At 36.0% G+C, this 19,468-nt stretch overlaps 1 protein-coding gene across 3 annotated transcripts; it reads right to left on the reverse strand.

Moving 5' to 3' along the window:
- Nucleotides 1-491: 491 nt before the first annotated feature.
- Nucleotides 492-18,993, reverse strand: LOC113080550 (podocalyxin-like protein 2). Of its 3 annotated transcripts, none has more exons than XM_026252712.1 (9): nt 18,578-18,993; nt 12,180-12,404; nt 9,679-9,849; nt 7,826-8,508; nt 6,790-6,864; nt 3,664-3,820; nt 2,473-2,534; nt 2,176-2,355; nt 492-1,939 (listed from the first exon to the last, which is right to left on the reverse strand). In XM_026252712.1, exons 1-9 carry the CDS (start codon nt 18,609-18,611, stop codon nt 1,727-1,729), a joined length of 1,800 nt encoding a protein of 599 aa, XP_026108497.1. In that variant the 5' UTR covers nt 18,612-18,993; the 3' UTR covers nt 492-1,726. The 3 variants fall into 3 exon arrangements, with proteins under 3 accessions (XP_026108497.1, XP_026108499.1, XP_026108498.1); XM_026252714.1 differs by lacking the exon at nt 18,578-18,993 and adding an exon at nt 16,549-16,630; XM_026252713.1 differs by lacking the exon at nt 9,679-9,849 and having other exon boundaries at nt 18,578-18,979.
- Nucleotides 18,994-19,468: the final 475 nt, after the last annotated feature.

Below are 19,468 nucleotides of genomic sequence, written 5' to 3' on the forward strand. Positions count from 1 at the left end.
AACATTTTTTATTTTATTTTTAATTTTTTTTTTTTTTTTTTTGCATTTTTAAGAGGTGGGATAACATATAATTACCAGAAAATGACGAGATCTAAACCTCCTTACAATCAGATACATAAAGCAGTTTGAAGTACAAAATCAAAATGGAAAAAGTGCAAATTTGCTAATAGCTCTTGTACCAGGACAGAAAGATACAAAACAAGCGTTCAACACTGGCGTCAAACTCTCCTACGTCGTCAAGGCTTAATAAACAAACAGAATGCATGTATAAAACTTTCTGGAGTCCTAACCATTTAAATCCGTAAAACATCAACGGTTCACGTTTGCTAAATTGTGTACAATCAGTTGACCCCTGACGTGTGCATAGACAATACATTTCTTCATGCACTTAAAATGAATAAAGAAAAGCCTTTCTGTTGCAACAAATAAGATTGTTCTTTGACACATAGGTGTACCATGAACAAGATCATCACAATGATAACTATTTTTATATAACCGTTTACGTTTAAAAAATTGAACGATTTCAATGAACACTGAAAAATATAAAAGAAAACGTTACCTAGCACAATTCAACACTTTTCAATATGAAAGATTCTTTTGTAGGAAGAATCTTGTTCTGCTTTGGAGTCTGTTGGTGCTGAGCAATGTTAAAGGTGCAATATAAAAAATATAATAAATAAATAGCAACATTAATCTAGTGCAGAGCAGCCATTCTTATGCACAATAAATGAGCAAGGCTAGGCGACCATCCACCATCCAGCATGAAAACACAATATGCAGCCTGCTTAACTGTAAATACTTGCATTGAAATACATATAAAACGAGAATGACTGATTATAGTGTATTAGAGATACACTGTCTACTGTACATCTAGAAAATAACCTTGGTTCAATCTGTCTTCAAGTACACTAGTGTTTTTTTTTTACCGCAATTCACCCAAAAGAAAATAATAATAATAATAATTTAACTGCCTTAAAGCTATGCCACTTTTCCATGAAAAAAGATTTTAAGAATCTTTATGGACAATTTCATAAAACGCATTTTAAAGTCTGTGTAAAGGCTTATTTTTTCAAGATTTGGATTACCTTTATGTACCTTTTTGTTCACATTCAAATTTGGCTGGTGGTTAATAATCTTTCTGTGGTGTGCAAACTCAGAACACATTTAATATTGCTATATGCAGATTTTTAATATGGCGTTAGGTTTGCTACCATTGGTAAAAAATAATGAAAATAAAATAATCCACTATTATTATTATTATTATTATTATTAGTGGTCACTATGGACTGTTTTGTATGGAAACAAAATGTTATGAAGATCCTTCAAAATTCTCAAAAAAGTAAAACAAAAAAAGTCAAGATTTTTGTATAAATTTGGAATGATGAGAGCGAGTTAAACGACATGTTTTGGATTAAACTATTGCTTCAACAGTGCAAGAAACGATTGCATAAGAAAATTATAATTAATTTTAAATTGCCTCACTGATTGTTTGACACATTCGATTTAAATAAATTCTGCACTGGTCTCATATCATACAAGTCGCATTTTAATGCACTTTTTAGTCCGTCTGAATTTATTAATACAGATAAAGAAAAACGTCAAAGAAGCTAAAATACATCACATTTTATAGAGCAGATGTTTTGAAAAAGCTTAAAAATGTTTTGTGCCTTCACAGTCTGTAATGTGATGCTTTCCCGCGCCGTTTTCTCTGACAGTATTCCCGCGATTAAAGGTGCGTGTCTTCCTCCTGATCGTCTTCCTCGTCTTTCCCGGGTTTATTGACGAGCACCCGCCATCCGCTTCCCGCGTCTCCGCCCGCCGCCACCCCATTGGCGCTGTGCTTCTTCTCCTGCGTCTCTGATTGGCTGTCGCTGGTAACGTCCAGTGTGGGGTTGTCATGGCAACCGTTCTCCACAAAGTTAAGTTCCTCGCCTCTCGACTTCGGACGCGTCGTATACAAGAGAAGATGAGGGGGCGGGGAGGGTAATTAAGTTAATGATTTTGAACCCGAGACGTCATTCAGAGATTGTTAAGGTTAGTAATAAGAATTCGAGTTGCATATTAATCGCGCTCGAGGTCTATTGGCAGCATCACTTGTCATTACCACACAATATTTGTACTTATAATGTACCTCAGATTAACGTTATGAGGACAAACACCCTATCAAAGACCTACCATGTTTTTGAGTTTGGGTAAACGTCGCTGCCAGCAGATATAGATGATTCCAGAAGCAATAATGAGCACACAAACCGATCCGATGATTACTAGAACCACAAACAGATTTCCGAAGTGGCCACGTGACTGACTGGGCCTCGAGTGGCACGTGCTCACGGTCGAATAATTCTGAATTCCGATCTGAATAAATCAATAATAATAATGAAATAAAAAATAACAGTGTTATGAATAATAATGTATTATACATATTGCATAAATGTAGTTATTTTATGATTATTTGCTGCATTTCAATCTCACCTCATATAGACCTCTTCTGATTTCCCCCAGCATTGACACAACATCTTTTGGAGGGATGATTTCTTTAGCGAAAAGACATTATGAAAAGAAATTAGACTAAAATACTATAGAAATACAAGTTTGGGAACCCCTTGCAGAATCTGTGAAAATGTGAATAATTTAAACAAAATGAGAGAGATAATATACTAAATGCTGGAAAACTGATTTTCCAGTTTAACTGTTCAGAACAAACAAGGAACTCATGCAAAACCATCACAAAACAGAAAGACAGTCGAGGATCATCAGGTAACCACACACAGTATTCAGAACCAAGGGTTCACAAACTTTTGAATGGGGTTATTTTAATAATTTCAGCATTTTTTTTTTGTCTTGTGGACTATATGCAAACATATTTTATGAATAATATCTTAATCAGGACAGTACTAAATAAATAAATAAATAACATGCATTTAGCATAATCTCTCTTATTTATTTTTTTTACAAATTATTCACATTTTCACTGATTTTGCAGGGGGTTCCTAAACTTCCGCATGCCACTGTATATGCATTGTGACTTTATGTAATAACAAATAAGCACATTTACCCCTAAAATCCTCAATGCGATCCACAAAATTATAATTATCAAAATTATGATTATTCTAAATAAATTAAACCACATTCAGTACAACAAATATTACAATATCAAATGAATACTTCAATAACTTCTAGTAACATGTTATTTTATAGTGTCTTTGTTACACGTAATGTAACAACAAAATAAATAAATAATTTACAAAATAAATGAAACATTAATGCATGCAATAACCCAAAACCAAGCCCTAATCCTAACCATACAGTAAGTACATGTTGTTAATTAATATGACTGAGTACTTGAATACAATGTACACTGTATCTCTGACACCGTAAAATAAGTGTAACCTAATTTTGGTAATAAGAATTGAGGGCATAATGGACTTCACTGACATAAAGAAGATTATAAAAATGTCACAAATGCAAAACATCTTAAAACACTGGGAATATTTTCTTCAAACAAAACATTATTACTCATTTTATTCTTTTGATTTTGCGAACTCGAACAAGCCTTTGTCAGGCTTTCTTAGATATTACTAACACCTCTCATTTTAACAATGAATCTTACATTACATGTGACCACAGAGGCCCCGAGTAAGTGTGTGTGTGTGTGTGTGTTACCCTGCTCGCTGGCTAAAGCCATCAGGAGCTGGTGGTCCTGTTGTGTGGGTTTGCTGAGGAAAATAAGCCAGGAGCCTTGGGGGATGTTCATCTTTCTGGAGAAAGTGTTTTCCAGCATCTCCAGGAGTCTGTCGCCGCTCTCCATACGAAACTCATCCTGTGAAATACACATAAGACACACACCATCATGTAAATGTCACTGTCTTAAAATGATAAAACATTTACATTTAGACATTTACATTTATATGTGTATGTAGGGATATAAAATCCAAAATTAGATATATAATGAAAATGCACCATGAAATGCAGCAATAAATAAATACATATAATAAATTGATGGTATAAATAAAAATAGACAAAAACTAAATTAAGTACAGCATAAAAAGGTGTAATGAATAAATAAAAAAAAAGTAAAATGTGAGCATAAATAAGGCGTCGGTTGCATTAATGTAAATAAAAATACACACTGAAATGTAATATAGAGGACAAATTAAAATACATATAGAATTATTTAAGCTAATAATTAACAAAATTAATTGGGAGTATAAATGTGCACAAAAATATTTTTTTTTAAATAAAATATATTTTACTGTAATATAGTGGACAGAATAAAAAAATAAATAAACGGTGTAATCAATTTAGCAAACAAAATTTTAAAACATGATTATATAATTATATAATGCACCATGCAATGTTGCAGACAATAAATAAATAAATGAAAATGGAGAATAAATAATCACAAATCTCAAAGCAATATAGTGGACAGGAATATTAAATACATCATAAAATGGTGTAACAAATAAATGTAAAAATATAGTAAAATGTGAGCATAAAATAGACATAAGTTGCATTTACCTAAATAAATAACATGCAATTTGTCAAATAATATAGATTTCGAAATGTGCTATAGCAACCAAGATAAAATAAAAATATGATCATATAATTATACAAGCTGTAATGCATCACGAATGAATAAATACAATAAAATGGGAGCATAAATGCACAAAATTTATGTAGAAATAAAATGCATGTAAATGTAATATAGTGGACAGTATGAAAAAGATACATCATTGATGCATCAAATAATTTAATCAATAAATAAAATAAAATGTGAGCATTCTGAGAATGCACATGGAGTTTGTCAGAAAATAGGTTAGACCCTGAAATGTAATATAGCAAACAAAATCGAGTAATAAATCTATGATGATATAATTGCATACCTATTGATGATTAAAAGGAAAAGTGACATAAAAATTTCATTTGAAATAAACTGAGAACCAGTGACCACCTAAAAAAACCAGTCTGCTTGGTCTGTTACTGAGACGTCATGTCTACGATGTTTCTCCACCTTACGTTTGCGCCCAAGAGGCTCAGTAACAGACGTCTTCTGAACAGAAATCAGACTCAGTTTTCTCAGTCTCTGAGCTCTCGTGGTGTGGGCTGGACTGGTTTCTGATCAATGGCTCTGCAGGCGTCGGGTTCAAAGCATAAAGCAGGGCTCCATCGCAAGAGATTTGGGAGTTTAGCGCGCATCTGTCGGAGCACCGCCGGGGGGAAAGTTCTCCGTGATCGTGCTGCAGTTACGTGGCACTGAAGCGTTTCATGTGGAAACAGACAACCGGCTTCTTCTACACCGACGAGAACGTGTTTGTGCCGATGAAACACCACCGGGTCGCTTTAGACAGCAGTGAGACTCAACAGAGAACTGAAGCTGAAGTCTCGGATGAGAGGATGCTGTCTCCACTCATCAATGTCTCAAAACACAGTGATTCCAGTCAAAGACACGGCTGTTATAAAACCAAAAATACCTCGATTGAAATGAATTACATTAAAAAAAAAGAAGATATTAAGAATTAATTCCCATGATCGATTCATTGTGAAAGAATCCATTAATTATGACTGAATTCACTCCCACTTCTGATTAATTTATTAGTTTGCTAAATTTAGTAAGTCACAGCCACATTCACTAATTTGTTCCTTCATTTTAGTTAAATCATGGCTGTTGATTTACCCAAATTTAAATGAGGGAATGAATAGCTACAACATGGCCAGGTTTTACTGAAAGAAAAGAGAACAAAAAGATAAAACGTGGACATGAATTAGTAAGTCGAGGAAACAAATTGTTAATGGGCAATATATATATATATATAAACTGCATGTAATGTGTGGGACTCTATATATTTCAGTTAGTTGCGGAAGTTAAAATATTTGTTTAAAGTTGAAGTACTAGAAGTAAAACTGAAAGAAAAAGTACTTACAAAACAAAACAAAATACTAATTTAGTTACAAAATAACCAAAATTTGATGTAATGATACTAAAATAACACTGATGTGACATCTCAAAATGAATATCTCTGATCAAATTGTCACAAATCAAATGATCTGCTTATGATCTTTATTCTTCTATGCCAATTATTAACCATAATGAATGGGACTGTCAAGCTCCAAAACATCACATAAAACTGCCACTGAACCATCGTAAAAGTTGCCAATATGACTTTATGTGAAGAACAGACACTGTGGTGAATGGGTGCCGTCAGAATGAGAGTGCAAACCGCTGATAAAAACATCACAATAATCCACAGCACTCCAGTAAATCAGTTAATGTCTAGTAAAGTGGAAAGCCATCAAGACATTTTTAACTTCACACAATTCCTCTGTCCATAATATTGCTTTCTCCAGTGAATTTTTTTTTTGTCTGAATCAGGAAAGAAATATGCACAGATCAAGCACCGTTTATAAGTGAACTTATATGTGGATGGATTTTGATGTCGGGGGACAACAGGGGATGGACGTTTTCTTACTTGAATGAAGCATTATTATGCAATATCATATTTTGGCCAGAATACATAGTTTGAAGTTAAAGTTTGTTTCTTACAAGAGAACATCTGTATGCTTCTCAAGATGTTAGTTGATGGACTGGAGTGATGTTTTTATCAGCTGTTTGGACTCTCTCACTTCTGACGGCACCCATTCACCGCAGAGCATCCATTGGTGAGCAAGTGATGTAAAATCTGATTTTTATGAAGAAAATGCAAGTGGCTGGGTTCTAGAGAGTTCTGGGTTGGGTTTTGTAAAAAAAAAAAAATTATAATAATAAAAAAAAATAATAAAAATGGCTCTTACACAGTCAAAGTTGTCTGTCATGTTGAGTATAACGTAGCCCTTTCCTGCGAGGTTGCTCCAGTCGACGCAAATCACCTGCATAGAGAGAAAAGTAAAGAGGATGTTTAGCAGTCGAAGGATCGCAGTGAATTGTTGTGGTTTAACCAAAATTCTAGCTGACAACAAATCTATAAACGCATTACTCTTCAAACACTGTCAGATGAAATCAATCAACTGTGAAATCATTTCCACAAAGACATATTTCATCCAAACAAACAAAGGAGAATTTTATAGTAAGAACCACCTGTAGATTTTATTAAAAGTTGAAATGAAAAAAAAAAAAAAGTACATAACATTCTTTGCAGCGTTGTTATTGTTAGCTAAAATTTAAACTATTAAAGATCATTTTTTTAATTCGGAGGGTGACATGATATACAATATATAATAGATATACAATGGATGAAAAATTTTAAATTATAAACAACAAAATGAAAATAAGAAATATTGCGCTGGCACTTACTGAACTAAATAGCTTTTAAATTGAAGTACTAAAATTAAAACTGAAAATAAAATCAAACTGAAATAAAATGTTAAAGTTATAGCAAAAAAAATACTAATGAAAATTACAAAACAAAAGTACTATAACTTGAGCTGAAATTATAATAATAAATGCTATTTCAAAATAAATACTTTAATAACACTGATTCTTTAAAGGCATTTCTTGTTATATATATATATTTTTTACAGCACTTCATATATAATATACTATATATATATATATATATATATATATATCTATATATATATATATATATATATATATATATATATATAAGATACTGTTATATATAATTTAAAATAAAAATATATTTTATTCAATAATACTATTATTATTCAATTATACTATTACTATTATTCAATATTTTATTTTTATTTTTTTATCAAACCGACAGCTGAATTCTGAATTCTTTGAACATTTAATGCAAGGAGGATTATAATATTGTATTATATATTATTGCAGGGCTCAATTAATTTGTCATTTTCTGCCATTGAGTACCTGCTCGGCCTCCTGGGATAGCTCGGAGTCGTGAAGCTCCGTTTCGGCGAGATATTCGGTGCCGCCGTGACGAAGCTCCGCCCCCTCCTCCGCCATTGTGGTGAGCAGCGCCCCCTGCCAGGCGGTTTTGGTGAAGACCACGGGTGGCAGGTCTGAAGTTGGGGAGGATGAGGGTGCGGTTGTTAGCGGCTTGAGGTACCGCCATTCATTCTCTTCCTCCTCATCCAGTGCGGTGGGGAAAACCACCAACTCTTCTTCATCCTCCTCTTCCTCAGAATCATCCTGGTGTGGTTTGTCAGGCTGCAGGGGCTCCAGGCTGGGAAGGGGGCCAATTTCAGGAGCCGTGGGTGCTTGTGTTACCTCATGGCTCCTCTCATCATCAAACAGGTCGTCAGACGTCTGAATCCTGTCAGGCCCAGCTGTGGCCTCAGTCTGGTTCTGACGTGTGACTCTAAGGAGAGGGGGCGTGGCAGTGGTGTGGGCGTGGCCTTCAGCACTGGTGATTGACGGCCCCGGGGAGGTGTGGGGTGAGAAGCCACTCGATTCTGAATCACGCTCCCACCGCTCCAGGTCCACAGACTCAGTCGTAGGGACAAACAATGAGGAAGAGAGGTTCGTCACAATGGGCTTTTGGCTCAGAGAAAGTGGTGAAGATGGTGGTTCTGGGGACGAAGGGTTGTAATCTATGATGAAATAAAGCAAGAAAAGTAAACATTTCAGAGACATAAAGTATAAAGTACACATGTACTTAACTATTCTAAAGTATGTTTATACTTAGCTATAACTGTATTGATTGTATCTATAGTTGGTTTTTCAAGTTTGGAAATATTGGATTTTAGAGACCAACCGATACTGATTTTATATGATTGATACAATACCGATTATTTTAAAATGTGTCTGTAAGCCAATGATTATTTCTTTATTTATGCTATTAGACTACATCAGGGTCATTATAATTAACTAAAACTAAAAATTAATAAAAAAATTCGGTTAGTAAGATTTATTATTTATCTAAATATAACATCTGAAATTAAGTGCATTAATGAAACTAAAACAACACTGGACTACACCAATAAAATAATGATATGCATTACAGATATTTAACAATATGATATATTATAAAAATGTACTAGATTCACATTTTTTTAAATGTTTTAATATGAAATACAAAACTTTATTTATGCCATTATACTTATGCAAAGTTGTGATATAAATAGTCTTAAACTTATTTTCATCTTTTTTTAGGGCTACATCTAAACATTAACATCTTAACATTGTCTTTAGAGACCCACCATTTATCGGTAGACTTAATATTAAACAACCGATAATCTAAGTTTAAAAGTGTGAATATCTCTAAAAGTGTCAATATCGGCCATCTCAAGTCAGATACTGAAAAGCATAAAATATTCTAAAGCATGTTATAATATAGCATAGCCTTGTAAACATTTAGTTAGTTGAGTTTTACATGATAGTTCATTGATATAGAGCAATCAGGTACATGATTACAAAACACTGATTAAGAAAATGCTGTTTTCACAGTTTAGTATAGTAGGATGTGGTATAGTAAGATCTGACGGGAGCATGCTGTCTTATTCATCTTTAGTTTCTTGAGTACAGCAGATTGGAGCAGCTGCACTGCAGCACTGCACCTGCGTCTGGCACAACACACACATCAGGGACCCGAGAGCGCTCGAACGCAGCCTGATTATTCATGAGACACACACACTGCCACACTGAAGCGCTGTAATGAGGAGAGCTATTGTCTAGAGTCAGCAGGAGGGAGACCATCTATCTATACTTTATCAAGAAAATTATCATAACTGGATGTAATAAAAAAAAAAAAAGCAGCGTACCAGAGAGTGTGTGGCAAGCTTTGGCACACTCCTCCAGTGACAGGAAGTTATTGTGATTTTCTCTGCAGCCCCCAAATATGAAGTTTTCACACTTTTTAGTGACGGGGTTAAAGTGCCAGCGAGGGATCGCCCCACGACAAGGTCCCGCCTTCTTGGGCATCAGACAGCGCTCTGAGAACAAAAACAAACAGAAACATCTACTACTTCTGAAAGCATCTTTTAGAAAACAATAGTGTTTCTCAACATCGCCTAAGATCCAGTGGAGTCATTCCTCTGCGTTTAATAACTACACTGCTACTGGCCTGGGATGAAAACATCAGGTAACTGGAAAACTTCACACTAATTAAAGACAGTGGATGTGTGAAAGGGATAAGAAGACTGAAAACTCCAGCGACACAATAAGAGCACATGGATGGATGGATGGATGGACTGATGGATGGACTAATGGACAGATAGATGGATGGACGGATGGATGGATGGATGGACGGACTAATGGACTGATAGATGGATGGATGGATGGATGGACTACTGGACTGATGGATAGATAGATAGATGGATGGATGGATGGATGGATGGATGGATGGATGGATGGACGGACTAATGGACTGATAGATGGATGGATGGATGGACTAATGGACTGATAGATGGATGGATGGATGGACTACTGGACTGATGGATAGATAGATAGATGGATGGATGGATGGATGGATGGATGGACGGACTAATGGACTGATAGATGGATGGACTACTGGACTGATGGATAGATAGATAGATGGATGGACTGATGGATGGATGGACGGACTAATGGACTGATGGATAGATAGATAGATGGATGGACTGATGGATGGATGGACGGACGGATGGATGGATGGATGGACTGATAGATGGATGGATGAACTAATGGACTGATGGATGGATGGATGGATGGATGGATAGACGGATAGATAGATAGTTGGATGGATGGATGGCAAAATGTCTAAACAAACATCTAGACAGACTGAATGATAGATCGATAGACTGAGCAAAAGAAGATCTCTGTCTATTTACTGAACAGATGAATGCTCATTTCATTTTGAGAAGGTACAGGCAAAGAGCCAAGAGAGAACACCACACCTGGAAGTGTCTTCACACACACACACACACACACACACACACACAGGAGCTCTCAGTCATAGTTGTGTCCACCTGTCTCTCCATATGGCTGATCAGTCGAGTCTGTTTGCGGTGTGACACGGCATGCGCGTTACTCATTCAGCAGCGGTTGACTGTGAACGGCTCTCGTGTTCACGCTCAGATTTACTGCTGTGCGCGCAAATCCACTAATCTTCCATATGTGCTTGTGTAAAACAATTAATCGAACATTTTCACGTTTGTCTCAAGTTCTAAAGCTAAAGATAGTTGTGTTGTTGTCTATCAACCTAACTATCAACCTAAAACTGTTTCATGAGAGTGAGTTACGTGCCAAGGTTTAATACATAGGATTATGGGTTTGCTCAAATCTCTAATATGATAAATTATAACAGTAATGTCTCATGAGAGTGCCACGAGACATTACTGTTATACACACAAAATTTCACTCTCCTCATGGCAGAAAATGATTGGATAGCTCCGTCCTTCTCTCCGTCTCATACGCACACACCGGAAACAGGCCACTGCTCTTAGCGAGCTAGCAGGTGACTAAAAATAATACTGTTTTCGGGCACATTAATTCCCAGAAGTTGTGTAGAAAGTGGGTATATTTTCTCTACTCACTTGCTGCCAAACACGTCCACGAGCGCAAGGTGGACTGAAGAATCATCAATGGAATTGTTAAAGCCGACAAAACTCCAATCAACAAAAATAAGGTAAACATCAGGAGGGGACCGTAGGCGTTGAGGAAATGACGCACGGTAATGAGTACTAAAAGCTGCTGTTCACACCACTTTACACCTCTAACTGGAGTTTAAATAACTGTCTAGAGGCTGAGTCATAAAGATATACCGACTTAATATGAATCTGTCGTCATTCAGTTCAGTTTATAGAAGCAGTGTATCATTTTGCTACCATATTCAAACATAAATATGCCACCAAATTAGGAAATTAAATGCGTCAAATAACAAACCCATAAAAGCTTAGTTCGTCATCGGAACACAATTTAAGATATTTTGGTTGAAAACTGGGAAGCTTGTGACTGTCCCATAGACTGCCACGTAAAATACACTGTCAAAGTCCAGAAAAGTATGAAAGACATCATAGAGTACTCCCATCTGCCTTCAGTGGTTCAACCGTAATGCTATGAAGCGACTAGAATACTATTTGTACACAAATAAAACACAAATAATGACTTTATTCAACAATTCCTTTGTCAACAGTTACAGTTTACATCTCTACTTGACAAATGAGATTCATGACATCAGACGAAAAAGGAAAGGTCTTTATGCCTTTGAAAGTTTACATAGACAAACTTGATGAGTTTGGAGTGACATGCATGAATCATGTTTTGACTTACTGCTTCTACTCACCATTAATGGCACTTAGGTCAACACCGCTGTCTTTGGTCTCGATTTGAGCGTTCTTGCCATCCTCGCTGTCTTCGCTGAAGAACCCAGAGCTCTCCTGTGAACTCTCTATGAAGCCAGGCCTGCGATCCCTCGAGACCTCATCGTGTTCCTTAAAGCCTACGTGAACATCCAGACCTGGACCAGCGCTCAGAACCTTGGCACACACCAGAACCAGGAGAACTGAACCTAAATGAAAGGAAAAAGAGATTTAAAAAGCTCACTTTTTGAACTCAGACTCAAAAACACAGATCAAATTCAGCATTAATAAACCAAACCAACTCTTTTACTGCAAATAAATAATTTTTAATTGATTCAACAGTGACCGATGCTTTCAAGGATCTATAGATCCATCACTGACTGGAGACGTCTTGAGTCCTGATGGACTTCAACCACAGATGGCTCCTTATCATGGCGGCTTAGTGTTGTCTTTCAAACCACCCGGTCTTATCTTTCCTCACCATACCAGGTCACCGAAGGATTAGTGCTGCTTTTAACACTGGACAGCCAAAAATGGCAACAACTGGGGGGGGATCTGTTTGAGCCAAGTTGGAGTTTCAAAGCCAATTAGAGAGTTCTCTAATTCTGTCAGTGCTTTAGTTTTTATTCATTGATCAGTTTAATGAAATATATTCTCTAGCAAGGCTTGGTTTAATTAGTGAGACCAGCAGGTGTACGTCTCGGTGACTCTGGTATTATATCTAGCAAGTGTGTGACTGTGTGGTAATTAACAGGATGGATAAACCAGGCACTTCATGCTCCAATTCATGAATTGACCAACTTTGTTTTCTGGAAACTTTCCAGTGCTTTTACAGACCTGGTGCAACCAGTGAACTCAAGCCATGCAATGCTGCGGAAACTTTCAAAATGGGATATTGCTGGAGAGTACAATACCAATTGACTAAATTACATTAACTCAGTATTTCTACATTCAAGTTTGAATTCTGCATTTGGATGTCTGAATATATCTTGCATTCAACATGGAAAAGTTCAGTGAAATGTCACCTGAAGATAAAAATCATCACTTGTACACCTGCAGAGTAAGAGCTAGCATACATACCATAATTCTCCACAATTTGGACATTATATAACTTTGTTGCCATGGTACTTTCTTACTTGCATTCAAAAATGGCGCAAAAACTCGTTGCACGGCTTGATGTCAATAATGCTGAACATTCTTGGATCTTGATAAGTCTAAATGGCATTTTAGAGCCAAGATTAGCAGTGAATAATTACTGAACTTAATGCAAAACTATTGACTTCAAAAGACTTGGAATACAATGGGATTTCATCATGCCTTTATTGTCATTTGTGGAGCTTCACAATCCCTACATGGTCACTTGTCAACAATGGTCATTTCAGTTTACAATAAAAAGACTAATGACGGAATAAAAATTTTGGGGCTTTTCCTCCAACTTTATATGCTTCCTAAACATGTACCACTGAATAGACCAGCCCAAAAGTGTTGTAACAAACACACATTCAGCTCTATCTCTGTGATGTATGTCATTAGAAACCGTCAACGTCCCACCCCAGTAGATCACATTAATTATGGTCGACGTAATCGAATAGTGCCTCAGTGGACTCCGGTTTCTGCAAGGCAACTTCTGACCTTGGTTAAACAGCAAATAAAGAGTGTGAATTTGCTGATGGCTGAACCCAAACACATCTATCTCTCAGGAAGCTTCTTGGCCTTGTGCCCCAGAGATGCTCTCAAAGTTTGACGGTACATTAATCACAAAATCTAATGAAAATCACAAAGATGAATCATTTGCACATAAACTTGGAAGGACAAAAGAAGAACTTTAGGAGGTAATATCTTGCCAAAAATGTTTGTAAGAAGATCTTCAAAAAAAAACCTTTTCCAACCTCTTGATGAAAATACTAGTGATCGACCGATGTATCGGTTTACCGATATTTTTCCCGATATTTAAGCATTTTTCCATAATCGGGTATCGGTTTTGTAATATCGGATTCGCCGATTTACGGCGCCATCTTGTGGCCGTTTTGAGATTTCCGCCATTGCAGCCCGGGCGTCTGAGGAGATCAGTCAACAACAACTCAGTGCACAGGTAAAGTATATGTTCTACTTGGTAGTAGAGTAAGTATATGTTCTCTGCTTTAATTAATCAACTTTATTTAACATAACAGACATGCACAAATGAGATCTGAGACATAAATTCCTGATATAGTTAATTTATGCAGCTTGTTTCTAAACAATTGAGACGAACTCATTGAGTTACGTAGTGTTCGTCATGTCCTGCTCCAATAAAGACGTATCTTTACATGAATTAAATAAAACAGACATGAATGAGTGCATGTTGAAAATAAAAAAAATGTTTTTTTTTTATTCTTTTATTATGTGTTTTATGTTCTGTCGCTGTCATTCTGTTGTACTTCGGAGCTTCTGTCACGAAAACAAATTCCTCGTAGGCTATGTGTAAACATACCTGGCAATAAAGCTCATTCTGATTCTGATTCTGAAAAGCGTTGAATTTAATTCTCTATCTGTTGTATTTGCTCACCATTAGTCTAGAAGAGAAAGTTTGTTCATATTGCTTAGCAACTGACGGATGATCTGGAGGCTTAAGCACGGCCACTGAATGAAACTTTTGACAAGATTATCTTGTTTAAACACCCTAGATTATATTATCATTTACTACATAACAATTATTTCGCTAATACACATATAAATATAGCCTACCGCTTTGTGGAAATTAATTATTTATTATCACCATGCGCGATCGCGGTTGATTATAGCAAAACAGCACTTTGTCAGTTGGCATTTCATGATTAAACATTAGATTAAATTTAGATCATATGATGCCAACTGACAAGTGCTGTTTAACTTTATATAGTCTCGGGAAAAAAAGTTCGTTCATATTGCTCAGCACCTGACTGGGTTGATGATCGGAAGCCTCAAGCAATGCCACTGAATGAAACTTTTGACAAGATTATCTTGTTTAAACACACTAGATTATATTATAATTTACTACATAACAATTATTTCGCTAATACAAATATAGGCTACATATACTGCTTTGTAGAAATTAATTATTTATTATCTCCATGCGCGATCGCGGTTGATTAAATAATAGTCAAACAGCACTTTGTCAGTTGGCATTTCATAATCTAACGTTAGATTGAATCTAGATCATAAAATGCCAACTGACAAGTGCTGTTTAACTTTATATAGTCTCGGGATAAAAGTTTGTTCATATTGCTCAGCACCTGACTGGGTTGATTATCAGGAAGCCTCATGCACGGCCACTGCATGAAATTTTTTTATGGAAGCAGGCTTACAGGGCAGAATGCTGAAAGACTCTGTTTTCTACACTAAAACCTAGTTCTGCTTAACTGGGAGTATTAAGTTACACTACTAAATAGCTATGCACTCCTAAATAGCCCTCCCGCCCCCACCAATATGTTAGAATCATTTTTGTGCTTTATTTTTTTACCTCATCAAAGCTTTTATTTTAAAACAGAGACACTTAGTAACAGTGCACTTAAATTTTTTGGACTCAGACCCCTCTATTTATTTGTGTATAAATATAATGTTTTTTTTTTTTTTGGTATGCAAGGAGGGAGTGATTGTTATAAATAAAATGTTTTTTTTTTCAGCTCATTTGTGTTGTAATAATTGTCAGAAACAGAAGTATAACAGTAAATAAATATCGGTTCTGCATATCGGTTATCGGGTACATAAACATGCAAATAATCGGTATCGGTTATAAAAAATCAATATCGGTCGATCACTAGAAAATACAGGATATTTGGTAATTTAAGGTCTTTTTTCAGGAAGATTTGATGCATACAGAAAATAATTCAATTGATCAATAAAAACGTTCAATAACCGATCTACAAAATGTCACTCCAAATAAATAAATAAGCAATAAATATCATGAAAATAATGTCAAATGACCACCCAAAAAATCCAAATGGCAATGAATATGAAACAGACATGTTCTTGACATCTTTAACACTCTGGTTTCATATCAAAGCAGTCGCAGCACGTCCAGCGCCCACCTGTTTCTGTCTGACTGATTTCAGATGTCTTAAAATAGTGCACATTCATCCGTTTAGACACAGTCCTTTTGTGATATCTGATACGGTTACACAGATCCGTCACATAGCAGCTATTGTACTAAATATACGAGCACTTCAGCCAGCGCCAGCATCAGACGCTCTGAAAGAGACGAGGAGCCTGAACACAGAATAAAATGATTCATAAATCATCAAACCCAATAAAGCTTGGACTTCAGGCAACACACAGTGAATACATAAAGCTGCTAATTATTTCCCAGTCTAAAATCCTCTCCGTCTCTTTTCTTACCTCTCAGAGAAAGAGCCACGTCTGATGCGAGCAGCTCAAGACGGGCTCAGTGGCGAGATAAATGGTGTCACCTGACCTGAATGGGTTTACAATGCAGCAGTGCCTGTGGGTGTAGGTGGCACTGAGCGTTAGGAGTCAGATTTATAAGACTGGCAGCTGGTGGTCTGCAGTGCCTGATACTGCTGGAGAGTGAATGAGTACTGAATGATTACCAAATACCATGCTATTTCTAGTGGTACAATGTTCAATTAAAGAGGACATCTATAAACACAACTGTACTGTAAGTATAACCTTAATTAAATTTCAATACAGTACCTTGACCAAGGCATCAAATGTTCTCAATATTGTAAGCCAATATACTTAAAAAAAATACCATTGTATAAGTTCCAAAAACATTGTATTAGTAAACTTGTTCCACAAAAACAGGGTAATACTTTGGTATATACTATAGCATTAGGTGATTATTTCAAGAAAATACCAGGGTATCAGTGATACTGTATTAATAACCTAAATTAAATGGCAATACCTTGGTATGTTCAAGTACTTAAAGAATACCATGAAATAAGCTTAAAAAAAACAAAAAAAACATGGTAATCTCACAAAAACTGTGGATGTGTCAAACATTGACACCAAATGTTTACTATGTGGTACAACCAAGGTATACAATGAAACAAGTACAAAAAGCATTGTATTACCAGAGTTATGCCACAAAAACGGTGATATTTTGGTATAGTATTACCACTGATAACTGGGTACTCCAAAAAACATTTTTTTACAAAAAATTACAGTAAAGGTGTAACCATGGTATTTGGAAAATTGATTACCATTCGTATAACCACATTTTTACTACAAATATAATGGTTAAACTATGGTCAGTGTAGCAAAACTATGGTTCATTTGAGGCTACCATGGATTTTCTTTAAGGGACAGTAACTATAAAGTAAATATTTATACAGTATTTTGACATATACCAAAATATATCATATTTTGATATATATGATGATATTAGTGAGTGATTACCATGCCTAAAAAAAAAAAAAAAAAAAAAACACGCGACACCATTTCCAGTATATATAGCAAATGGTAGTCTAATATACAATGGTACCATCATAATTTCCTATATACTCCATGCCATTTGCACGTAACTCCAATTTACTTAAAATAAAATACTAAGCTATTACCATGGTAAGTTATAAAATACTCAAAGAGAGTGAGGACAGAATTAAATTTCAGTTGATTTCAGGGTGAAATTAGGTGTTGAACGGAGACTTGTCTTTAGCCTGAATCTGTGCTGCCCATTAGACTAAACAAAGTTGACCTATGATTGTTGTGTCTGGTCATCGGTCTGTCTGGAGCGGCTTTTGACCAGCACAATCTGTCAGCCGTGGCCTCATGGGCATGACAAGCCCTCACACACACGCCGTGCCAAACACAATCAGCGTCCACAACAGCTGCGAAATGTTCTTTTCTCAGTTACACGATGAATCATGCTGACCAGACCTGAATACATCAGCTCGGTCTCCAGATAGAGAGGAAAAAGGGGCGTGTGCCATAATCTGCCAGATCAATAACACAAATATCTGAATGATTTCAATGACTGGACTCTTCATACTGGGGATGAGGACAAGCAAAGCACATCAAACAAATCATAAATGATCATCTCAGAAAATTCTTTTTTTTTCTCTCTCCTCATTGTTGCCAAGTGTTGATGATCCTCATTGGTTTCAGACACAGTGTAACGCAAACAATGTGATTACTGTGCAAGCTTACAAAACTAGTAGTCTGTTGATTAAACAATCAGAATTTGTTTTTAACCACATATTAACATTACATCAGAGTAAAAAATCTTTTTAAATTAATACATTCTCATTTAAAACAGATTAGTATAAAAATATAATAGCGAATAATAATAATACCAAGCAATAATAATAACACAATGCATTGATTTTCTTTTATAAAAACAATAAATTAAATATGTTGTAATACATTTACATATGCATTTATACAACACAAAGATGTCTGAACTCACCAAACATCAGGCACTGGACAGACGCGACTGACATCTCTGCAGCTTTAAATGATCGCGGTGAGAAATAATCGTGTTTCAGATTGTTCGCATGTGCATCATATGGGACTTACTGACCTCAGCGTGCGCTAGACAAGACGCACGAACACGAATTAATCATCGGAACTGAAACAAAGCGTGGGGTGACTGCGAGGGAAACTAGACGGTGGGTTTGTCTGCTGCTCTTCTTGCAGTCAATGGATTTGCAGCGATAGATTATTTTGGAGTGTTTGATTCCTGGCGCAGTGACTGCAGGCGACCCGTTGCAGCGACGCAGGGTCCTAAACTCCGCCGAACTTAATGTTTTACCTGTCAGCGATGGAATCCCGACATCGACCAATCAGAAAGCCCCGATTAAGATAAACTACGCCCATTCCACACAGTGCATAAACAATAATGAAATACAGTAAAAAGTTAACCCTTTTCCTTTTCTTTTTATTTGCTTTTGGTACGTTTTGCGATCTCGTTTCTGCAAACAAAATAAAAGCTAACTGCAACGGTTTGTATTAAATTGATGGCGCTTTATTAAAATAAAATACTAACGTTTCTCAGAACTACAAGTTTATAACCTCATAATTGAAAGTTTACATCTTACAATTCCATTTTTTCCCCTCGCAACGTGAACTCAAAATTCAGAGGAAGTCGGTTGGAACGGCGATATATAAAACCTCAATTTTGAGGTTATAAACTTGCAGTTCTGAGAAAAGTTCGAATTGTTAGAAATAAAGCACCATCAGTTCAAGACAAACAGTTGCAGTTACCTTTTTGTTTGCAGAAACAAGTTCCAAAAACATTTGCAAATCAAAATTGCGATTTATAAATTGAGAGAAAGTAAACTCAGAATTTTGAGAAAGT

The sequence above is a fragment of the Carassius auratus genome, unplaced genomic scaffold (genome assembly GCF_003368295.1).
Source record: "Carassius auratus strain Wakin unplaced genomic scaffold, ASM336829v1 scaf_tig00031568, whole genome shotgun sequence".
NCBI lineage: Eukaryota > Metazoa > Chordata > Actinopteri > Cypriniformes > Cyprinidae > Carassius > Carassius auratus.